General features: G+C 59.1%; 1 protein-coding gene across 4 annotated transcripts; it reads right to left on the minus strand.

Annotated features, from left to right (window-relative positions):
* Nucleotides 1-1,968: 1,968 nt before the first annotated feature.
* On the minus strand, nucleotides 1,969-13,722 carry LOC140621753 (uncharacterized). 4 transcript variants are annotated; one of them, XM_072807121.1, is made up of 4 exons: nucleotides 8,708-13,722; nucleotides 7,538-7,584; nucleotides 3,328-3,527; nucleotides 1,969-3,015 (listed from the first exon to the last, which is right to left on the minus strand). In XM_072807121.1, the coding sequence occupies exon 1, from the start codon at nucleotides 10,813-10,815 to the stop codon at nucleotides 9,880-9,882; it is 936 nt and encodes a 311-aa protein (XP_072663222.1). In that variant the 5' UTR covers nucleotides 10,816-13,722; the 3' UTR covers nucleotides 1,969-3,015; nucleotides 3,328-3,527; nucleotides 7,538-7,584; nucleotides 8,708-9,879. The 4 variants fall into 4 exon arrangements, with proteins under 4 accessions (XP_072663222.1, XP_072663225.1, XP_072663224.1 ...); XM_072807124.1 differs by lacking the exon at nucleotides 7,538-7,584; XM_072807123.1 differs by lacking the exon at nucleotides 3,328-3,527.
* Nucleotides 13,723-19,949: the final 6,227 nt, after the last annotated feature.

Genomic DNA, 19,949 nt, shown 5'->3' on the forward strand with positions numbered 1-19,949 from the left:
TGGGGAGAAACCTATAAGGCTTTGAATCCACTGTGTGGCCACAGGGCCCTGAGCCTGCACCTGCTCCTGGCAGCCCCTGCTGGGCACAGTGTGACCCCCACCCCCACCCCTCTGCACCACAAAGGCAGTGCTTTGCCAAATTCTTTCCCTCAGGATTTGTACCTCCTTATAATAGCAACGTACCAAGTGGGTGGAAGTTTCTAGAAATTATACATACAGAGGGAGAAAACTCGGAGTATTAGGAGCATCCCTTGCAAGGGCTTTTCCGGAGCCTCGGCACCCCTCCCTCCCCATTCTCCTCTGCCTCCGCCCCGACCCCAGTCGTGTCCCCGAACCCACGACCTGCTTCCTGCCACCAGCGATGGGTGTGCACTTGCCGAACGTACACACGGCGTCACACGGTGCACGCTCCGTCTGGCCTGCCTTCGCTTCATCAGCGGTCTTGGGCTCCGTCCCGCCGTGGCGCACCCTGGCCCCCTGCGCCTTCCCCGGGGCCAGCCCTTCACCTCCCGGGGCGTGTTTGTTTGGTTCCCGGTTTGGGGCGATGACAGACGGAGCCCCTAGAGCACGTGTGCACGCGTCTTCCACAGGTCGGTGCTTTCCTTTCTCTACGAGCGCCGTGGTCAGATCCTGTGCCCGCCGTGTGCTCGGCTTCTAAAGAAACTTCCAGACCGTTTTCCTAAAGAGGGCATCAGTTGGTCCTCTCGCCACCAAGGACCGCGAATTCCCGCTCATTCCCAACCGCGTCCGCCCTTGGGAAGGTCAGTCCCGTGGATCTTAGACTTTCTCATTAGTGCACGGCGGCATCTCGCTGTGGTTTGCACTCGGTTTCCCGGGTGACCAATGACGTGCACCTGCTTCCCTCTTCGCTGTCAGTGTGTCTTCTTTGGTGAAATGTCTATTCATATTTTTTGCCCTTTAAAAAAAAAAAAAAACTGGGGGATTTGTCCTCTTGTATGGGTTTAGGGCGTTCTCTACATACTCTGACGTAAGTCCTTCGTCACGTACGTGCTTTGCAAAGACTTGCCTCCCGGTCCGTGGCTTGTCATCTGCTTCTTAACGGAGGCTTCGGAAAAAGCAAAAGTTCTTAATTTTGATGGAGTCCAACTCATCCGCTTTCTTTCACGGCTCACGCGTTCGGTGTGGTAGCTCAGGAATCTTTCCCTAACTCACGGTTATAAATATTCGCTTCTGTTTTCCTCTAGAAAGGTCACAGTTTTAAGGTATATATTTAGGTCTACGATGTTGAGCTACTGTTGAGTACATGGCCAGAGGTACGGGTCAAAGTTCCCTTTGTGTGCCTTTGGACACGCAATGTGTGGGAAAGACCCTCCTTCCTCCACTGACTGTCTCTGCACCTTTGTTGAAAGTGGTCTGTCTATTTCTGGGTCTGTTTCTGGACTTTCTATTCTATTCCATTCATATATTGTCTTCCCTGATGTCAACATGCACTGTCTTGATTGTGATAGTTTTTTTTTAAATCTTTATTTATTTATTTATTCATGACAGACACACAGAGAGAGGCAGAGACACAGGCAGAGGGAGAAGCAGGCTCCCTGCAGGGAGCCCAATGTGGGACTCGATCCCAGGACCCTGGGGTCACGCCTGGGCCAGAGGCAGATGCTCCACCGCTGAGCCACCCGGGTGCCCCAATTGTGATAATTTTATATTAAGTCTTGAAACCAGGTGATATATGTCCTCCAAACTCACTCCTCTTTACCCCATTTAGACCAGGTATTGTAGGACTTTTACATTTCCCTAAGCACTTGATAGCCCGCTTGTCAGCTTCTGCAAGAGTCTGATACGACGTTGGTTGGGATTGCTCTGGGGGAGCAGATCTATTTGGGGAGAACGGACGTCTGAACAAAACTGCATCTTCCCATCCATGAACATAGTTCATCTCTCCATTTATTTAATTCACCTTAACTTCCTTCAGCGATATTTTGTCAACTACAGTCAGAACTTGCACATTTTTTAAAAAGATTTTATTCATTTATTGATGAGGTACACAGAGAGAGGGAGAGAGAGGCAGAGACACAGGCAGAGGGAGAAGCAGGCTCCATGCAGGGAGCCCGACGTGGGACTCGATCCCGGGACTCCAGGATCACGCCCTGGGCCGAAGGCAGGTGCTAAACCGCTGAGCCACCCAGGGATCCCTGAGAACTTGCACATTTTTTTGATAAGATCTATCCCTAAATATTTCATATTTTGGGTGTTCTCTTTTATTTAGATTTTGGCTTGTAAACAGAATACACGGTACTTCTGCACGATGATCTTGTATTAACCTTGCTACGTTCACTAGTCCCAGAAGTCTTCTGCACTTTTTCATAGGACGGCCCAGACACTGGGTTCTGATTGTGCAGAAAGACAACTAACTACTTCCTTTCCAATCTGGATGCTGTGTTTTCCTTTTCCCTTCCTGTTGCACAGGGTGGGATGTTCAGAATGATGATGAACCAAAGTGGTGAGAACAGACATCCTTGCCTGCTCCTGACCTCATGGGCTGAATCGTGTCCCCTAACGCTTCCTATTATGTTGAAGTCCTAACCGACAGCACCTCAGAAGGTGAGGCTCTTTGGAAATAGGGTCACCGCCGATGTTGTTGGTGAAGATGGGGTCGTCCTGGAGAAAAGGGACCCTAAACCCAGTATGACTGTGTCCCCGAGAGCGTGGACACAGACGTGCACACGGGGAGAAGGTCGTGTGAGGATGAAGGCAGAGGTCCTGGTGATGTACCTACAGGCCAAGGACCAGCAAACACTGAAAGCTGCAGGGGATCCTAGAACAGATTCTCCTTCACAGTCCCAGACGGGGCCAACCCTGCCCACACTGGGATTTTAAACGTCCAGCCTCCAGGATGTAAGACAATAAACCACTCTTGCTTAAGCCTTCCAGGGTGGGTGCTGGGTTATAGCAGCTCCAGCAGACTTAGGGTGGGAGAAGCATCCAGGCCTGCACCAGTCAGTGGGTATCGGCTATGAATTCTTCATAGATGCCCTTCATCACGTTGAAACCCTTGTACAAATAAAATAATAAATGAAATTAAATGAAAAGTGGTGCTGATCCGTGTCCAGGTGGCATGGCCTACCAGGTGTGCTCACTCCTCTCTGCAGCTGCACTCCCAGGTGCTGCTCACTCCGCCTGCCCACAGGACACGGTCAGCGGCCACTGTCCTCTTGCCCCAGCTGGCCGTGGGGACACTGGGGCACGAGCCTGCTTTGCCCCAGGGGGCTCCTTGGCCCTGGGCAGGACAGTCTCCCTGGCCTCCACCACCCCAGCTATGACACGCCGCGGCAAGGTGCTCTCCGTGGCACGATTGCAGCTCACCTGCCTGCCGTCCGGCCAATGCAAAGCCGCCCACAGGCGCAGGTGCGGCATCTGCTCCCCCGGACTGAGCGTGGACCACGGAGTCAGCAAGCAGCTAGCTCCTCGTCCAGCGCTCCTCGTCTCCAGGGCGTGGAGACCCGGGCCTGCGGGCCGGGAGCTGCCGTCCCAGAGGCAGGCCTGTCAGGGTGACGGTGCTGGTGCTGCAGGGGATGTGGTGGGCAGCGAATGAGTCTGGGGGGCGCAGGGAGCCTGAGGCGCCAGCTCTGGGGTTTCGAGCCTGCAGTGTCGGGGGCCCCAGGTTTCTGCAGAGTCTCTCCTGGGACACATCTGCATTCCCGGGGCGGGGCTCAACAGTTGGCCTGGAGAGCGCCCCCCGGGGGCCCCCGCGTGCCAGAGTCCAGTGTGGCCCCTCTGCCAAGCCGCAGGGACCCTTTCGCCCTGAGCCTGGTGGAGCGTGGCTGAGGGACATTCAAGGGAGCCTCAGAACATGGAGGGGTGCTTCCCAGGCTTCCGGAAGTCACGTCCTCCCGTCCAGCCGCCCACCCACACAAACCTAACCCGAGACCCTGGGTGGTCCCGGCCTGGGGTCCCCCACACTCTCCCTCCCGCCCTCTCAGGGGGAAGTGCTGTTGGTTTTGAAAGTAGCCCAGAGGCAGGCCAGACAAGCAGCAACATGCTGCGCAGAGGGTCCCGGGGCCCTGGCCCCCCACCCACCGGGGCTCCGAGACGCCCCGACCCCCGCCGGAAGCCCAGGCTTCTCTGCAGGCCTCTCTCCGCCCTGGCCAAGCACCTACGCCAGCGGAGCGGCTCCGGGGGGATGTCCGTGCGCCCCCGCCCCGCCGGTGGAGCTGGCACGTGGGGGCGCCGCCGGGACAGGCAGGGCTGGCTGTCTGCCCAGCCAGGAAGAGCTTCCTGCCCTACTGACGGCCCGGCTCCGGCGAGATCGCATTTCAGCCGCGACAAAGGCTGGTAATGGAGGCGCTGGCCCAGAAATGCCCTTAAAAGGCCGAGGCCGGCCAGGCTCCGCGTTCCCAGGGGGAGCGCAGGGGGCCACGGGGGCGCCGACCAGGGCCGCCCCAGGAGCAGTTGCTGGTCACCATGGCGACGGCCGTGCTGGTCCATTTATAACTCCTGCTGGAGCCGGCGGCCCTGCCCACACCCTGCACACCTGGAGCCTGGTGGCCCCGCTTGTCACTGGCCTCCCAGTTGGAAAACAGCCACCTTCACCTGCCACTGACCACACTCCTGATCGCCGCTGCCAACCGTGTGCCGGGGGGAGTCCAGGGCCCTTCCCTGTCCCGACCACCTGCTGGAGTAGGTGGAGTCAGGAGTGACCTCTGGCCTTTATCTGGGTGAGATCCGGATCCTGAACCTTGCTCAGAGCTCCTCCAGCCCTGTGGCCTGTCTGCTTCCTACCGGCTCTCCTGCCCCCGGGCCTTTGCACAGCTGGAGCTGTCCCCTGTGCCGACTGCCCGTGCCCTTCATAGCTTTCACCCAGCAGCGGTGTCTCAGCACCATGATCCCCCCGCCCCCCGTGCCCTCCCAGCCCACTTCCGCGGGGCCCTGCACCGCCCTGGTGTTCACTGGGGCAGCGGCCAAAGGACCAGGAAGGGGAGTGTGTGGGAGAGAGAAAGGTCGGGGACACGGAGGCTCCTCCAGAGAGCAGGGTTCCAGGACGCTCAGAACCAAGGCAAAGTCCCCACAGGGGCCCAGCCATGCGAGGGTGCGAGGGTGCGAGGGTAGCACTGGTGCCGCAGGGCAGGGGCGGGCAGGGCCTGCGCTCCCCGGGGCTCCCCTCACCTCTCTCTCCCGGCATAGCCTGCACTGTGTCCCCAGGCTCCCACCCTCCTGCAAGCCTCCCTCTGTCTGATCTGGGCCTTCAGCCGGACGCCCCCTGACCTCCCGGGGCCCCCCAGCGACCAAAGGACAGTGTCCCCTGGGGGACAACAGGCGCCACCCACAGCAAAGGCCAATCCCACCGCCCCCCTCGGGCCCACGTGGTCTCGGCGCCCCCCGCCCAGCCCCGCAGGCTCAGGGCCGCCAGGGTGAAGCCTCGGGGGCCCAACCCCAAGATCCGGAGATGCAGAGGCCACTCAGCGAAGGCCGCGGGGCTCGGGGGCTCGGGGGCTCGGGTCCCGGCCCCACCCCGCAAGTCCTGAGACTCGGTTGGTGCACGCCGGAGCCTGGGCGCCCCAGCCCGAGTCGGAGCGTCTCCTTTGAGGCGGAGAATCGGCCACGCCGGTGCACTGGCCGTCCCGGGGAGGCCTGGGCTGCCTCCGGGGACACACTGCTGCCCGCGGCCTTGGCACCACCCCGCATCCCCGCCGAGCCCCCCACCCCCAGCAGGGTCCCCGGCCTCGCAGGCTCCTCCGGGCCCCCCGCGTGCAGCGGAAGCCGCCCCAGCCGTGGCCCCTCGACCCTCGCGTGGACGCTGCTCTCGGCTCCCAGGACACAGCCCGGCCCCCAGCCTGGCCCCGTGCTTCCTGGCGACCTTCCGCAGGAAGCCCGGACAGCGACCCCGTTTCCCCGGTTCCCGGGGGCGGCAGGGAGCAGTTTGGGGCCCTCCCGGCGGCCTGGCCCCAAGGACGAGGACGCCGCCGCTGCCCTCCGGGAGCCGCCGAGGCCCCGCGCCGCCCGCGGTCCGAAACCTGCCAGAGAGGACGGCGGGGAGGGCAGCCCGCCCGGCTCAGCGCAAGGACGGAGGCGCCCCGCAGCCCCCCGCAGCCCCCGCAGCCCCCCGCCGCCCGCAGCCTGCCCCGGACACACGGACACGCGGCTGTCGCTGGCAGGCAGGAGTCCGGGGCGGACGGAAGACAGACGGAGGACTCCGCCCTCCCCCTGCCGCGGCGGCCTGGGTGAGAAACAGAGGCCTGCGCCCCTACGGGCAGGTCACGGGGTGCAGGGGGCGCCCGGGCTGTCCCTCCTCCTCCCGCCTCTCCCGGAACCAGGGGCGCAGTGCCACACCTCCACTGGTGCCACACCTGCACCTGTCCACGCAGGCGCCCTGCAGCTTCCAGGACGCGGCGGCGGGTGCACCTGGCGCTCACCCAGGGCCCCCCACCCCGGCCCAGCCAGGCAACCTGCCCCCGCCCCGGGCCATCAGCCCCTCTTTGTTCATCACGTGCACCATCCACGCGAGGTCGGCTCGGTCCTGCGCTGGGCTGCACGGTCCCGGCGCGGGGTCCCTCCGCTCTTCCCCTCAACCGAGCGGTGGGGCGCGGGCGGGCCCGAGGCTACTGAGTTCCCGCGGGGCCTGGGGCAGCTCGGCCCCCCACACCCCCCCCCACGGCACTGACACCTGCTACACCTGACAGGTGTGGGGACGACTGACATTGAGCCCCTCTTCCCGCGCTTACGTCTGCCCGCGACTGCCGCCCGTGTGTCCACGGGGCTGTGGATCTGCCTCGGGTTTGTGGGATCTTTTCATGCACCGACCCTGTCGGCTCAAAGTGCTATAGACCCCTCTCCCGGGGTGTGGCTGCTCCTGCATCTCCCCAGGGGGGCTCAGCAAACTGACGACCTTAGGGCGCTCCAGGCTGCCTCGCGGCCCGCCTCCGGCTCTGAGCGGCTCACCCAGCACCCCTCCACCAGCTCAGCGCGGGGGCAGTGCTCCCCTCCTCCTCTGCAGATGTGGAGGCTCCTCCCTCCGGGGGAGAAATTGGTCAGGAGAGGACCCTCCCCGGCCGCCACCCCCCCTCCCCCGCTGCTGGCTGCAGCCAGACGGCTTTGGGGGCCAGCTGCCCGGGGTGACAGGTGGGCTGGGAAAGGTGTCTGGGGCACATCCATCTCGGAGGGGAGGGGCACCCCAAAACAGACCAACCACACACTCGGCCAGGGCTCCTCAGCGGCCCAGGCTGGACGGAGTCCCCAGGAGCCGGGGCCACAGGAGCCCCGACCCTCAGGACGGTGGCGGGCTGGCGGGGCTGACCCAGCAGGGGCTGGAGGCTGGGCCGGCCCAGGCGGCCCCCAGTGCTGCTGCCAGTGTGAGAGTGGGTGGCCCTCGAGGACACAGGCCCTGGACTGGCCTCCGCGCTCCACGCTGCCTCTCCTCACAGCATGTGGCCATCGTCTCGGGCCCTGCGAGCACGTGAACCCAGGCCCCCGGGGTCAGCGGGAAGGGCAGCGGGAAGACAGGGCAGCAGCTGCAGCAGGAGAAGCCGGCTCCGCGGGGCTCCCGGCTGTGCCCACAAAGCTCTGGTCCTCCACTCACCGCCACGGGGACAGGGACGGGACGGCCGCAGGGGAAGGGAACAGCGCCTGTGGGGCCGAGTGGGGCTGTGGTTATGGTCCCTGCTCTTCCTCAGTGCTGCCCAGCCCCTCAAACAGTGCAGCAGTGGGGGGGGAGGGGAGGTGGGATGGGGGGAGGGGTGATGGAGGGGGGATGTGGGGATGGAGGGTGGAGATGGAGGGTGGGGGTGGAGATGGAGGGTAGGGATGGAGGGTGGGGAGAGGTGGGGATGGAGGGTGGGGGGAGGTGGGGATGGAGGGTGGGGATGGAGGGTAGGGAGAGGTGGGGATGGAGGGTGGGGGGAGGTGGGGATGGAGGGTGGGGATGGAGGGTGGGGTGAGGTGGGGATGGAGGGTGGGGGGAGGTGGGGATGGAGGGTGGGGATGGAGGGTGGGGTGAGGTGGGGATGGAGGGGGGCAATGGAGGGTGGGGATGGAGGGTGGGGAGAGGTGGGGATGGAGGGTGGGGATGGAGGGTGGGGTGAGGCGGGGATGGAGGGAGGGAATGGAGGGTGGGGATGGAGGGTGGGGAGAGGTGGGGATGGAGGGTGGGGATGGAGGGTGGGGATGGAGGGGAGGAGGGAGGGGGATGGAGGGGGGGATGGACCACTGAGCTCTCAAGGCCACTGAAGCCTGTGCTTCTTCCCAGCTCAGGAAGGGTGTGTCCGGGCAGCGTGTGGGTCGCTGGGGGGAAGCCTAGGCAGGGCAGGGAGGCCTGTTCCCTCCTTCCCTGTCCTTGCCAGCAACACCCGCCTCCCACGCAGCCTCCCACGGCCTCCCCAGGACGAACTCCCCTAGTTCCAGGTGGGCAGGGCACCAGCCGTACTGCTCTGGCTCCAAGCTCTGGGGGACAGCATCCATCCCATTCCCTAGCAAAGCCAGGAAGCCGCCTTGCCACCCTGGCGACCCCCCCTCCGGGTGCTCTAGTGGAGACCCCCTGAGGAGGGTTCAGCTGGGGCTTGGACACAAAACCTGAGAAAGGCAGCAATCCTCGAAGGAGAAGTGGGGAGGGAGTCCCCACCCCCCACCCGGTGGTGCACATGCAGAAGTGTGGCCCAAGCCCACCCGGGGGCCAGACACCTGTGGGTCCCCTCGGAAGCCTCTCCTGTAAGCCCAGCAGGGAGCAGTGGAGCCCCCGGGAGGGCATGCCCACCTGTGAGCAACCAGGGTTTCCAGGTCACCCTTTGAGAACCTTCTTCCTTTGCGTCTCCTAAGAAAGTCACTGTTGTCGCTCCGGGGGCAGGAGAGGAGGGGATGGTGCGCTTCGAACAGCAGGAAACTGAAAAAAAAAAAAAAAAAAAAAAAGGAAACTGCCGAGCGTGGGAGGGGACGGATGGGTCTCTGCAGCGCCTGGCACAGCCTGGCACCAGCCAAGCCATCGCACAGGAGAGGACGGAGCTCAGCACCAGCTGTCGACAGGGCAAGCTCCACCGCCTCCTCCAGAAGGTGCCTGGGGTGGACGCAAGGTTCACGGGCAGCTAACGCAGAGCCCGGGGGAGGCCCCACAGCACAGAGGGGCCGGGCAGGTGCGGCGTCGGCTGGGCAACTCGGGCCTGCCAGCCGCTCAGCCTGCCACCCTCCACAACCCACTCCGCCCCTGCTAACGGAGAGGCGGGACAGGAGGGGGCTGGTGGGGGGATCCCCAGGTGGCACAGCCCCATGGTGAGGTGGCCTGCCCCCTGGCAGGGTTCACTCAGCTAATACTCCGTGCCTATGGGTGCCACGCAGGTCCCGGGCCCCCCTCTCAGGACGAAAAAGCCGCATAAGTAGCAAGAGCCGTGCCGGCTGGTGCAGGCATCCACGGTGCTTGGGGCAGCGGAGCCCGGGCACGACAGGTGGGCCGCACGCCCGCTCCAAGTGCCACGGGACATCACGGAAAATGTCTAAGCAAGGGGATTACGTGGTCAGGTCTATGTTCCTAGAAGACGCAGCTGGCTGCTGGGTGGAGAGCGCACAGGGCACCGTAAGGAGGGATACTGAGCAGGAGCCCAGGAGGCCCTGACGCCGCCACACGCGCGGCCCCGGGCCAGGGTCATCGCACCTGCTTTTCCGCCAGCTGCTGCCCCCGGCGTTGGGTGCGGCGGTCCCCCCGGGCGGCACCCAGCCACCGAGCTGGTCCAGCTCTGCCAAGGGAGTGCGGCAGTGGGGGAGCGGGTGAGGATTTGTCGGGGGGGGGATGCCAATGCTGGCCCCAGAGGGAAGTTTTCTCAGTGGGAGAGTGGGGCAGGCCCCGCAGCCCTGGCCGGAGTGGCCGGAGTGGGGGTCCCCGAGCAGGTGAGCAGGAGTGTGGGTGAGGGCGGGCAGTGACGCCTGAGGCGACCAGTCTTATGGGGTCTGGCTGAGGGTCTGGGTGACCTGGGTGGCAGGTGGGACTAGTGCCCGGGACCCGTGGCTGATGGTTTCGACGGCTGAGCCACGGAGACGAAGCGGTGAAGGGGCAGGGCCACGTTCAGACGGGAGGCTCGGAGAGGCGGGTGGAGCAGGAGCTTTGCCCCCCTGCGGGACTCCAGTTAACACAGACACAGGCGCCCGCACCCCGGCCAGCCGCAGGCTCCTGGGCGCGGGGCCCTCCCTTCCCTCCTGCTCGGGGCTCAGCTGTGTGCACACCCCCGGCCTCTCTCCAGACTGCCCCCCGCCGGGACCGAGAACTCCCCCGGCCTCCTCCCGCTCAGAGGCGCTCAGAGGCCCCGTCCTGGTGGGCAGGACCCCGCGGAAGTGAATCAGGGAACATGAGGGACGGGGTCGGGACGTGGCCCCAAGATGTCGCCACGGCCCCTCCTGGCCTAACTCGGAACAGGTCTGCAATCCCGCGTGTGAGCCCAGGACTAGGGTGTTTGTGCGCACACGCGCTCGGCCCTCCCAGCTGTTCCCAAGAAGGGCTCCAGCCTGCAGGAAAATTCTAGTAACCAGCTTTCTAGGAAGTGGCGGGGGGTGGGGTGGGGAGGACAGTCTCCAGGAAGGACAGAGCTCAGGGAGCAGCTGGGCAAGGGCAGTACACTGCTGGAACATTCCGCTGCCAGGGAGCAGGAAGGCCCTGGGTATCCTTGCTTGGAGCACCCTTCCCTGCCGAACGCTGGCCTTCGTGGCGGCCCTCTCTGCCCTCCGACCCTGAAAGGCCTGAGGGCCCGACGCCTGTGTCCGCCGCCCCAGGCTCCGCACACGGCCCGGCTGCGCCACGGCCGCCTCCCACCCGCTGTACCAGCAGGAAAAGCCCTGGCGCCAAGGAGACTTCGGCCACGAAAGAAGGGCCCGTGGGCCCATTCCTGCCGCTCCTGTCACTCCAACCCTGTCGGGGCGTGCCCGCCACGGTCCCCAGGCTGCCACACAAGAAGTGGGGGCCGGGGAGCGGGTCTCGGCAGGCTTTACCTTCAGGAGTGTGAGCCCTGTGGCAAGGTGACGTCCCTTCACTGGCCTGACCTCCCGCCGTGCGGGGTCACCGCAGGGCACGACCGCCCACGCAGGCCCAGTAATTATCCCCCGAATCAGGCCTCCCCACAGCAGCTACTGGCCGAGTTCCAGCACGCAGCTCAGACATTCTCAGGGGCAGGAGAGAAGCGGGGGCCCCAGCAGGAGACCAAACGCTGAGTCCAGAGCAGTCCCCGTGTCCCCGACTTCCCCGGGACGTCCTCCCTCCAGAACGTCCTTTCCTCGGGGCAAGCGGCCCTCACGGGACGTGGTGCTTCTGTGTTCCACACGCTGGGACCCGAAGGCCACGCCTGGTGGAGAACCCAGGACACAACCCGAGGCCACGCTGGGGCCCGGCCAGCCTGCCAGCGCCTCGGGGACCCCGGCCGCCTGCTCCCCACCACCTGGCACCCCACCCTGTCCTCTGCCCAGAATCCGCCTTCCTACCTGCAGACTCCCCCCGACTCCCCGACTCTGCGCCCCTCCAGCCCTGGCTCCCTTGGTCGAGGCAGCTGCCCCTTTCTGCTGTGCTGCTCCAACCATTACATGGTGTTCTCGGATCACGGAGGGACACGGGCCGTGGAGGCCTGTCACCGTGGGAACGTGCTCTGGTCTTCCAGGCTGCAGTTCCCCCCGGGCCCCCGTCGTCCCCGCCGTCCGCCGCCCGCTGTGAGTACAGTCCCTGTTCACAGACTGCTGCGCTGGATAATTTGACCCCCGCCCCTGGAAAGACAGTACCTACGGATCTGTAAACAACAGAAACCAGATGAAATGTGGTTGGTTTTCTTGGTGTGCACATCTTCCAGTCCCTGGGAACCCGGAAGCAAAAATATGGCCCCTTCACCCAGCCAGCAGCTCCGGCCCTGCTGCCCCGCACTCTCTGTTCTGGAAGCGGAAACTCCGGGAGCTACCCCCCACTCCAGCCCCCCAGTCGGCGCAGCAGCCCCCGGGGGAGGCCGAGCCCTCCCAGGACAGAAACATAGCTTCCTTCTGGGTTGAGGCTGCCTCTCCTGAGCAGGGCAAAGTGTAACCCAGAGCCAAATGTTCCAGAAGGAAAAGAGGAAGCATGTGCTGCTGAGCAGGGCAGGAGTTGTGAATCTGTGGGACAAGCGAAGCCACCAGGCTGCCCGAAGTGCTGTTGTGCAAGCTCGGTGGCTGCAGCCAGACTGTCATCTCTGGCCTGGGGATTAACATCGATGCAGATGGTGTGTCTTGGCCCAGAATCCGTGTGACTAATTGCTCGACAAACAGGAAAGCTTTTCACCTGCCCGGAGCTCTGTCAGGGTTTCCTACCAGATGATAGCATCAGGAGCCCGAGTACAGGCAGTTTTGTTCCTTGCCGGGAGTCTCTCCTGCTGCTGACGTCAACAGAACAGAAGGCAGTACCCGGTCTGGCTGGGTGCGGGGCAGGGAGCTGGTCAGCAGGCATCTGGGCCTCCGGGACAGGGACGCTCAACCCAAGGCTGGGGCCTCTGGCCTGAAGATAGGGCTCTTCTCTCGGCAATTTCCAGGAATGGGATTTTTTCCAGCACCGCAGAGAAAACAAGATAAGGTTGTAGGACAGCGGGGAGTAGAGGTAGCCACAAAGAAGGCTGGTTCTGCCTCAGGTTGGCCTGCAGCCCAGCACCCTAGTCATTCTGTTGCTGGTTTGTTGGGTATTTTTTTTTAAGATTTTATTTTATTTATTTGAGAGACAGAGTACTTGTATGCACCAGTGGGGAGGGGGAGAGGGAGAGGACAGAGAATCTGAGGCAGACTCCACACTAGGCGTGGGGCCTGATGTGGGGCTCGATCCCAGGACCCTGGGACCACGACCTGAGCTGAAACAAAGAGTAGGACGCTCAACCAGATGAGCCACCCAGGTGCCCCCTGTTGCTGCTTGTAAGAGCAAACACGAGCCTGACCTAAGCTGGCCCCGAATGAGGAGGGGTTTCAGGTTTGTCCTGTAGAGCTCAGAGATGGCATCTGTCCCTGTCACCATCTCCTTAGGCCTAACTGAATGTCAGACCACAAGTACTCATGGTCTACAGCCAAAAATAAACAGATACACATCCCCAGAGATCAGGATGTAAATGACTTCGGTGTCATTAAGGGTCCTGTACCCATGGAGCCTCTGTTGAGCACACAAACCCCAGACCCCTCCAACATGGGGACTCAAAGGGAGGGTAGAGAATGAGAGGGGTCCCCTCCGAACCCCAGTCCAGCCCCCTTGGTGGAGCCACATGTGCCCTGGAAAGCCTTACTATGGACAACCTTAGTTCTGTGCACAAAATGCTTGACACATCAGACAGAAAACCATGACCTCTCTGTGACCAACCCTCCACTCAAGACACAGGTCAGGAAAGGCAGCACCGGGCCAGCCCCGGAGGGGGACTCAGTGACCCAGCCAGCCCCTTCTCCGTGCTGCCTGCTTGACAATGTGCCCGAAGCAATCTCCCAGGATGCTGCTGCTTCTGGATTTTTATTCTTATATGTGCTTGCCTTGTACTCCTGGAAAGAAACCTACACACAGAGGCTCGGGCTTTCGTATTTGTAGCCAAATTCCCACTAGCATTTCACAGGCTTGGAGAACAGACATAACCAGGCAACCCAGCTGGACCAAGGGTCAGGCTCAGCAGTGAAGGAAGGTACAACGGACGCCACACACAGGCACAGCTCCCCCCAGGCACAGGCTCCCCCACGGGCACAGGCTCCCCCATGGGCACAGGCTCGCCCACGGGCACAGGCTCGCCCACAGGCACAGGCTCTCCCACGGGCACAGGCTCCCCCACGGGCACAGGCTCCCCCCAGGCACAGGCTCCCCCACGGGTACAGGCTCCCCCCCGGGGACAGGCTCCCCCCCAGGCACAGGCTCCCCCATGTGCACAGGCCGCCCCAAGAGGCACAGGCCCCTACACAGGCACAGCCCTTCACACACCCCCGTGTGCACACACGATCTGCGGCCATATCCACTCACTGACCTGTTGGGACGTCATTATAGAGGCTGACCTATGTCCACACCTGAGTCGGGCACAAAGTGTGGTGTGAGGGCAGGCTTGTGGGAAGGCCCCACGGTGGTGTGTACGTGGGAGGGGACGGGGAGAAGCAGGTGGCCACTCACCAGCAGGAGCAGGCGCCACAGGAAAGTGGCGGTTGTGGCGCTAGCTGGAGCCACCCCCGGCCACCCAGGGGCTCAAGTGAGCTCCACAGCATGAGGACCCCAGGAGCCCAGGGCCTCAGCCACCGCCCCCAGAAAGACCTCTCCCTCCTCTCTCCCAGGGAGCCTGGACTCTGAGAGAAGCGAGGAGGTGCTGGGCCTCCCCAGTGGGGTGGGGGCTCCAGTCCACGGGGGTGGGGGCTGCCTCTTTCACCCAAGGGCAAACCTTCCAGCACAACCCCCGGGGAGGGGCTCCCCCAGAGGCAGGCAGAGCTAGGCAGGGGCTCCGCCCTGCTCCCCACAATGCTTCCCAAAGGCACCTCATTGCAGACCAGGAGGACCTGAGGAGAGAACCCCGAGGTCTTGCTCCCACACACCCCAGGCTGCTATGCTGGCAGGATCAGAGCCCAGCTGGGGCAGAAGGCCCCGCCACCCCCTGTGCCCGGCCAGAACCAAACAGAAACCACCTCTGACCAACAGGGATCTAGGCCACCATATGTGCCCCTGCCCCCCAACCCCGTAAGCAGGGGGTACACGTGGGCGAGAAACTCATCTCGATGTGAGAAACCACCTCCCACTCTCCTAGCTGGAGGAAGTATGCTCAAATGCTACAGCACAGCTCTCAGACTCCCCCCCGCCCGCGGCGGGAGGCAGGCGGGGGAAACACTGATTCATCCAGAAGAGTGAACATGCCAAGTACAACGCATAAAGGCAGCCAGTGTGCGAAGTGTTTATAAAGATTGCCATGAAAACGGTTCACCTCAAAAAAGCAGCTTGGATGCTTAAGAGGTGAGTTTCCGGTCTCGGGAAAGTGTGCATTCTGTGAGTTCGGTGCCAGCAGGAGGAACCTGCCCCACTCTGCCCTAAGTGGTACCTTCCAAGCTCCCGCTGTCCTTCATCTCTGCTCCATGGGCAGCGAGTTAAAGATGGGAAAGAAAAGCAAAAGCGCCAGCCCTTCTGCACGGGGTCTCCTCTCCCCGGCCCCCACCGCCCTGCCCATCAGCCCCAGCCCAGCCCCAGCCCGGCCTCCGGGAGCTGGCTCGCTGGCCTACAGCAGGCAGGAAGGCCTCTGCTCCAGGCCCGTTGGCCTCCGCTCTAGGGGATCTCAAACAAAGAATGACACAGAGAAATACCCAGTGTTCCCAGCAAAGGTAACAGACTACAGTGACCCCAGGAACCAGCAGGCTGGAGACAGAAGGACATACTTTTATAAACTGACCTGCAGACACTGAACAGAACCCTTTAAAAATCAAAGTTTTCAATACTGATGATTAATCTAGGTCTCTCCCTCCGTGTTATCTGCCTGTTTCCTTGCAATCAGGCAGCTACAGGAGCCTGTCATGGATCCCGATGTGTGGTCCAAACGCCACCTGAGTGGGTGGGCAGAAGGGGTAACTGGTGGCCATCACTGCTGTGTTCCATTTCCCCTGCCTCCTGTGCCTTGGGCCACAGGAGCCCCAAGGGACCGAAACCACTAGTCACCAGAACTGGGAAAACCCAGGAGCAGGATCAGACCTTGGCCTGGAGAACAGGTGAGCACAGGTGAGCATGGACGCACACCCAGCGGGGAGAGGCTGCCATGAGGCTGTGATCTCATCAGCTCAATGGCCTGGGCTACCCCCCTACCTGCAGACAGTGAGTGTGAGGAATGAGGGGGAGCAAAGTGGACACAAGCCCCGGCGGCCGCCAGAAAACCAATGCGTCCAGCTACAGGGCCAGCTCCCAGGGCCTGAGGGAGGCCTTACAGTCTCACAGAAGTCATGGCGCTATCAAATGCCTGTCATGCCACAGTCCCGTGTCATGTGATTCTCACACCCAGGGCAAGAGGTCACCTACCCGACACTGACGGGGTCCCCACAAATGCCGAGAGATTGTGCTTTCGTACACATCTGTGGAGAGCAGCTCACTGCACTGGCTAAGCACTCCAGGATTCCTCCATTGCTAAAAACGTCTGCCGTGAGGTCCGCAGTCCAGGAGAGAGTGGACCCGGGACAGCTGAGGAGCTGACGGTGCAGGTGGCTGAGAGCAGAACTGGCAGTGAGCGGGCTCTCCTCCACCCCACAGGGACACATCCCCTCTGCTTCACCCATGCTCTGCACAACACACGTGCGGGGCAGCGAGTCAGGTGCCAGGTCCACCTCCAGCCTGGGTGTGGAAGTACAGGTACTGGCCCAGGGCACCAAGGCTGCAGTCTGGGGAGGCATGTGTCTCACTGGTCTTGGTATCGTGAACCCCTAACCCCTGTGGCTTACGGTGCTGGGGCTGGCAGGTGACCACTAGGCTGAAGCCAGACAGTGTAGCCACCTACTGATCCTAAAAATTAAATCTATTCTTTTTACATTTTAAAAAGGACAATCAGATATTGCTCCTGCCTCCAACTCTCTAACAATGTACCATCACACAAAGCAAACCATGAAGTCTGTCCCATGCTGGTACCCAGACGCTCCCTGCTATCTTCAAACTCGCCCCAAACAAGTGCTGCAGGGCCCTTGCCCCTTGCACCTACCCTTCCTGCTCCCTGGATTCTCCTCTCAGACGTCCAAGAGTAACTGTTTGCATAAAACCATTTATTCTAAAAAGCTGAACTATGAATATGCCTTCATTTTTATTTATTTTTTTAGTCATTTGGGGCTAGGTATGTTCTAAGAATATTAAATATGCATCCTTGGTGGGAGAGTAGCTGCTGAGGAAGCTCTACTAGGAACAACTTAAAATCCTTACAATACAATACTCACGAAAAACACCAAAGGCTCCTAAAATACGAGTACAACATACACGAATCTTTGTGTTTTGAAAATCACACTTGTAAAAATATTTCCAAATGACAATCACAAAATTCAACAAATGGTTGGGAACACTGGAAATCCACAGGCAAAAGAATGAAGGTGGGCCCTTACCTCACACCATATCCAAAAATTGATTCAAAATGGATCTAGGACCTAAACTGCAGAGAGAAAAACAATAAAACTCTTACAAGAAAACATAGGGGAAAATCTTCATGACTATGAATTTGGCAATGATTTCTTAGTTAAGCAACAAAAGAAAAACAGATAGACTTGATAAAAATTTAACTCTTATACATCACGGGACACTATCAACAGAGTGAGAAGACGACCCATAAAACGGAGTGAATATTTGCAAATCATCTATCTGACTAGGGATTGATATCCAGAATATATAAAGAGCTCCTGGAACTCAACAAGAAGCAGCAAACTGCACAATTCGAAAAAGGATAAAAGACTTGAGCAGACATTTCTCCAAAGTAGATATGCAAATAGCCTGTAAGCACATGAAGAGATGGCTCAACATCACTGGGTCATCAGGAAAATGCAAATCAAAAGCACAATAAGATACCACTTCACACTCATAAAGATGGCTGTAACAAAAACAAACGGAAAATAACCGGTGTTGGCAGGGACATGGAGAAACAGGAATCCTCGTGCATGGACACTGTTGGGAATGTAAAATTGTGCAGCTGTTGTGTAAAGCAGTTTGGCAGTCCCTTTAACAGTTAAACATAGGACTACAGTGTGACACAGCAATTGCACGTTTAAGTATACACCCAGCAGTCTTGAAAGCGGAGACTCCGAGACCTGTGCGCCAGTATTCACTGCAGCATTATGCCAACAGTCAAAAGGTGGAAACAACCTATCAACAGATGAATGGATAAACAAAATATGGCACGGGCGTACCTTGTTTTATTGCACTTTGCTTTATTACCCTTCACAGATACTGCTTTTATCTTTTCTTTTTTTTTTTTTTAAACAAATGGAAGGTTTGTGGCCTTCACCAAGTCTACTGACACTATTATTTCCAATAGCATTTGCTCATTTCATGTCTCTGTGTCACATTTTGGTAATTCTTGCAACACTCCACACTTTTTCATTATTACTACATTTGTTGTGGGGAATCTGTGACCAGTGATCTTTGATGTTACTACCCTACCTGTTTTGGGGTGCCCTGATCGCACCTATATAAAATGGCAAACTTAGCCAGTAAGTGTTGTGTGCATTCTGACTGCTCCACTCACTGGCTGTTCCCCCATTCCTCCCTCTTTCCTCAGGCCTCCCTGGCCCTGAGACACGGTATTGAAATTAGACCAATGAATAACCCTACGATGGCCTCAGAGTGTTCAAGTGAAAGGAAGAGTTGAACGTCTCTCGCTTTGAATAAAAAGCTAGAAATAATCAAGCTTAGTAAGGAAGGCAATGTCAAAAGCTGAGCCAGGCCAAAAGCTCGGCCTCTTGCACCAAACAGCCAAGTGGCAAATGCGAAGAAAAAGTTCTTGAAGGAAATTAGAAGTGCTACTTCAGTGAACACACGGATGATAAAGTGAAACGGTCTTATTGCTTATTTGGAAAAAGTTTGTGTGGTCTGGACAGGTCAAACTGGCCACAACGTTCCCTTAAATCAAAGCCTAATCCAGAGAAGAGTCCTAACTCTCTTCAATTCTGTGAAGGCTGAGAGGTGAGGAAGCTAGCAGAGGTGGGTTCACGGGGTTTAAGGAGAGAAGCCGTCTCCACAACGTGAGCATGCCAGGCGAGGCTGCAACTACTGTCGTAGAAGCTGCAGCAAGTTCTCCAGAAACCCTAGCTAAGATCATTATGAAGGTGTCTAAACAACAGGCTTCCCAGGTAGTAAAAACTCTCTTACATAGGAAGAAGATGTCATCTAGTGTTTCTTAGTTAAGCAACAAAAGAAAAACAGATTGACTTGATAAAAATTTAACTCTTATACATCATGGGACATGGCTCCATGGCTGGAGAGGAAAAGTCAATGCCCAGCCTCAAAGCTTCAAAGGACAGGCTCTTTTGTCAGGTGCTAACACAGCTGGTGAACCTCATTGGAAGCCAACGCTCACTGACCATTCTGAAAATCCTAGGGCCCTTAGCAATTATGCTAACCAACTCCACTCTGCCCAGGCTCTGTGGATGGAACAACAAAGCCTGGATGGCAGCACATCTGTTTACAGCATGGCTTACTGAATGCGTTAAGCCCATCGCTGGAGACCTACTGCTCAGAAAAAAATAATCCTTTCAAAATATGACCACTCATTGACAGTACATCTAGTCCCCCAAGAGGTCTGCGGGAGATGGACAATGAGATTACTGTTTTTATGCCAGCTAATACAACACCCATTCTTGCAACCCATGGGTCAAGGAGTAATTTTAGCTTTCCAGTCTTATTAAGAAATCTATTTTGTAAGGTTTAGCTGCTATGGATAGTGATTCGTCTGACGGATCTGGGCAAAATCAATTGAAGACTTTCTGGTAAGGATTCACCATTCTAGATGCCATTAAGAACATCTGTGATTCGCGGGAGAGGTCAAAATACCAACTTTACCAGGAATGTGGAAGAAGTTGATTCCAGCCCCTCATGGAGGCGTTAGAAGGGCTCAAGACTTTAGTTGGGGAAGTCACTGCAAATGTGGTGGGAAGAGCAGGAGAACTAGGATCAGAAGCAGGGCCTGAAGATGGGACTGAGATGCTGCAATCTCAGGATCCAACCTGAACAGACGAGGAGCTGCTTCTCAGTGATGAGCAAAGAAGTGGAGTCTTGAGATGGGATCCAGGGCTGGTGAAGATGCTGTGAAGACTGTTGGAATGACAATGAAGGATGTCGAATATTAAACACTCTTAGTTGATAAGGCGGCAGCAGGATGTGAGAAGTTCTCCTGTGGGTCAAATGCTATCAAACAGCATCACAGGCTACAGAGAAATCGCTCATGAAAGGAAGAGCTGATCAATGTGGCAAACTTGATTATTGTGTTATTGTAAGATGTGCGTGGCCATCCCAGCCTTCAGCAGCCACCACCCCAATCAGTCAGCAACCATCAGCATCGAGGGGAGACCTT

Source organism: Canis lupus, chromosome 30 (genome assembly GCF_048164855.1).
Source record: "Canis lupus baileyi chromosome 30, mCanLup2.hap1, whole genome shotgun sequence".
Lineage (NCBI taxonomy): Eukaryota > Metazoa > Chordata > Mammalia > Carnivora > Canidae > Canis > Canis lupus.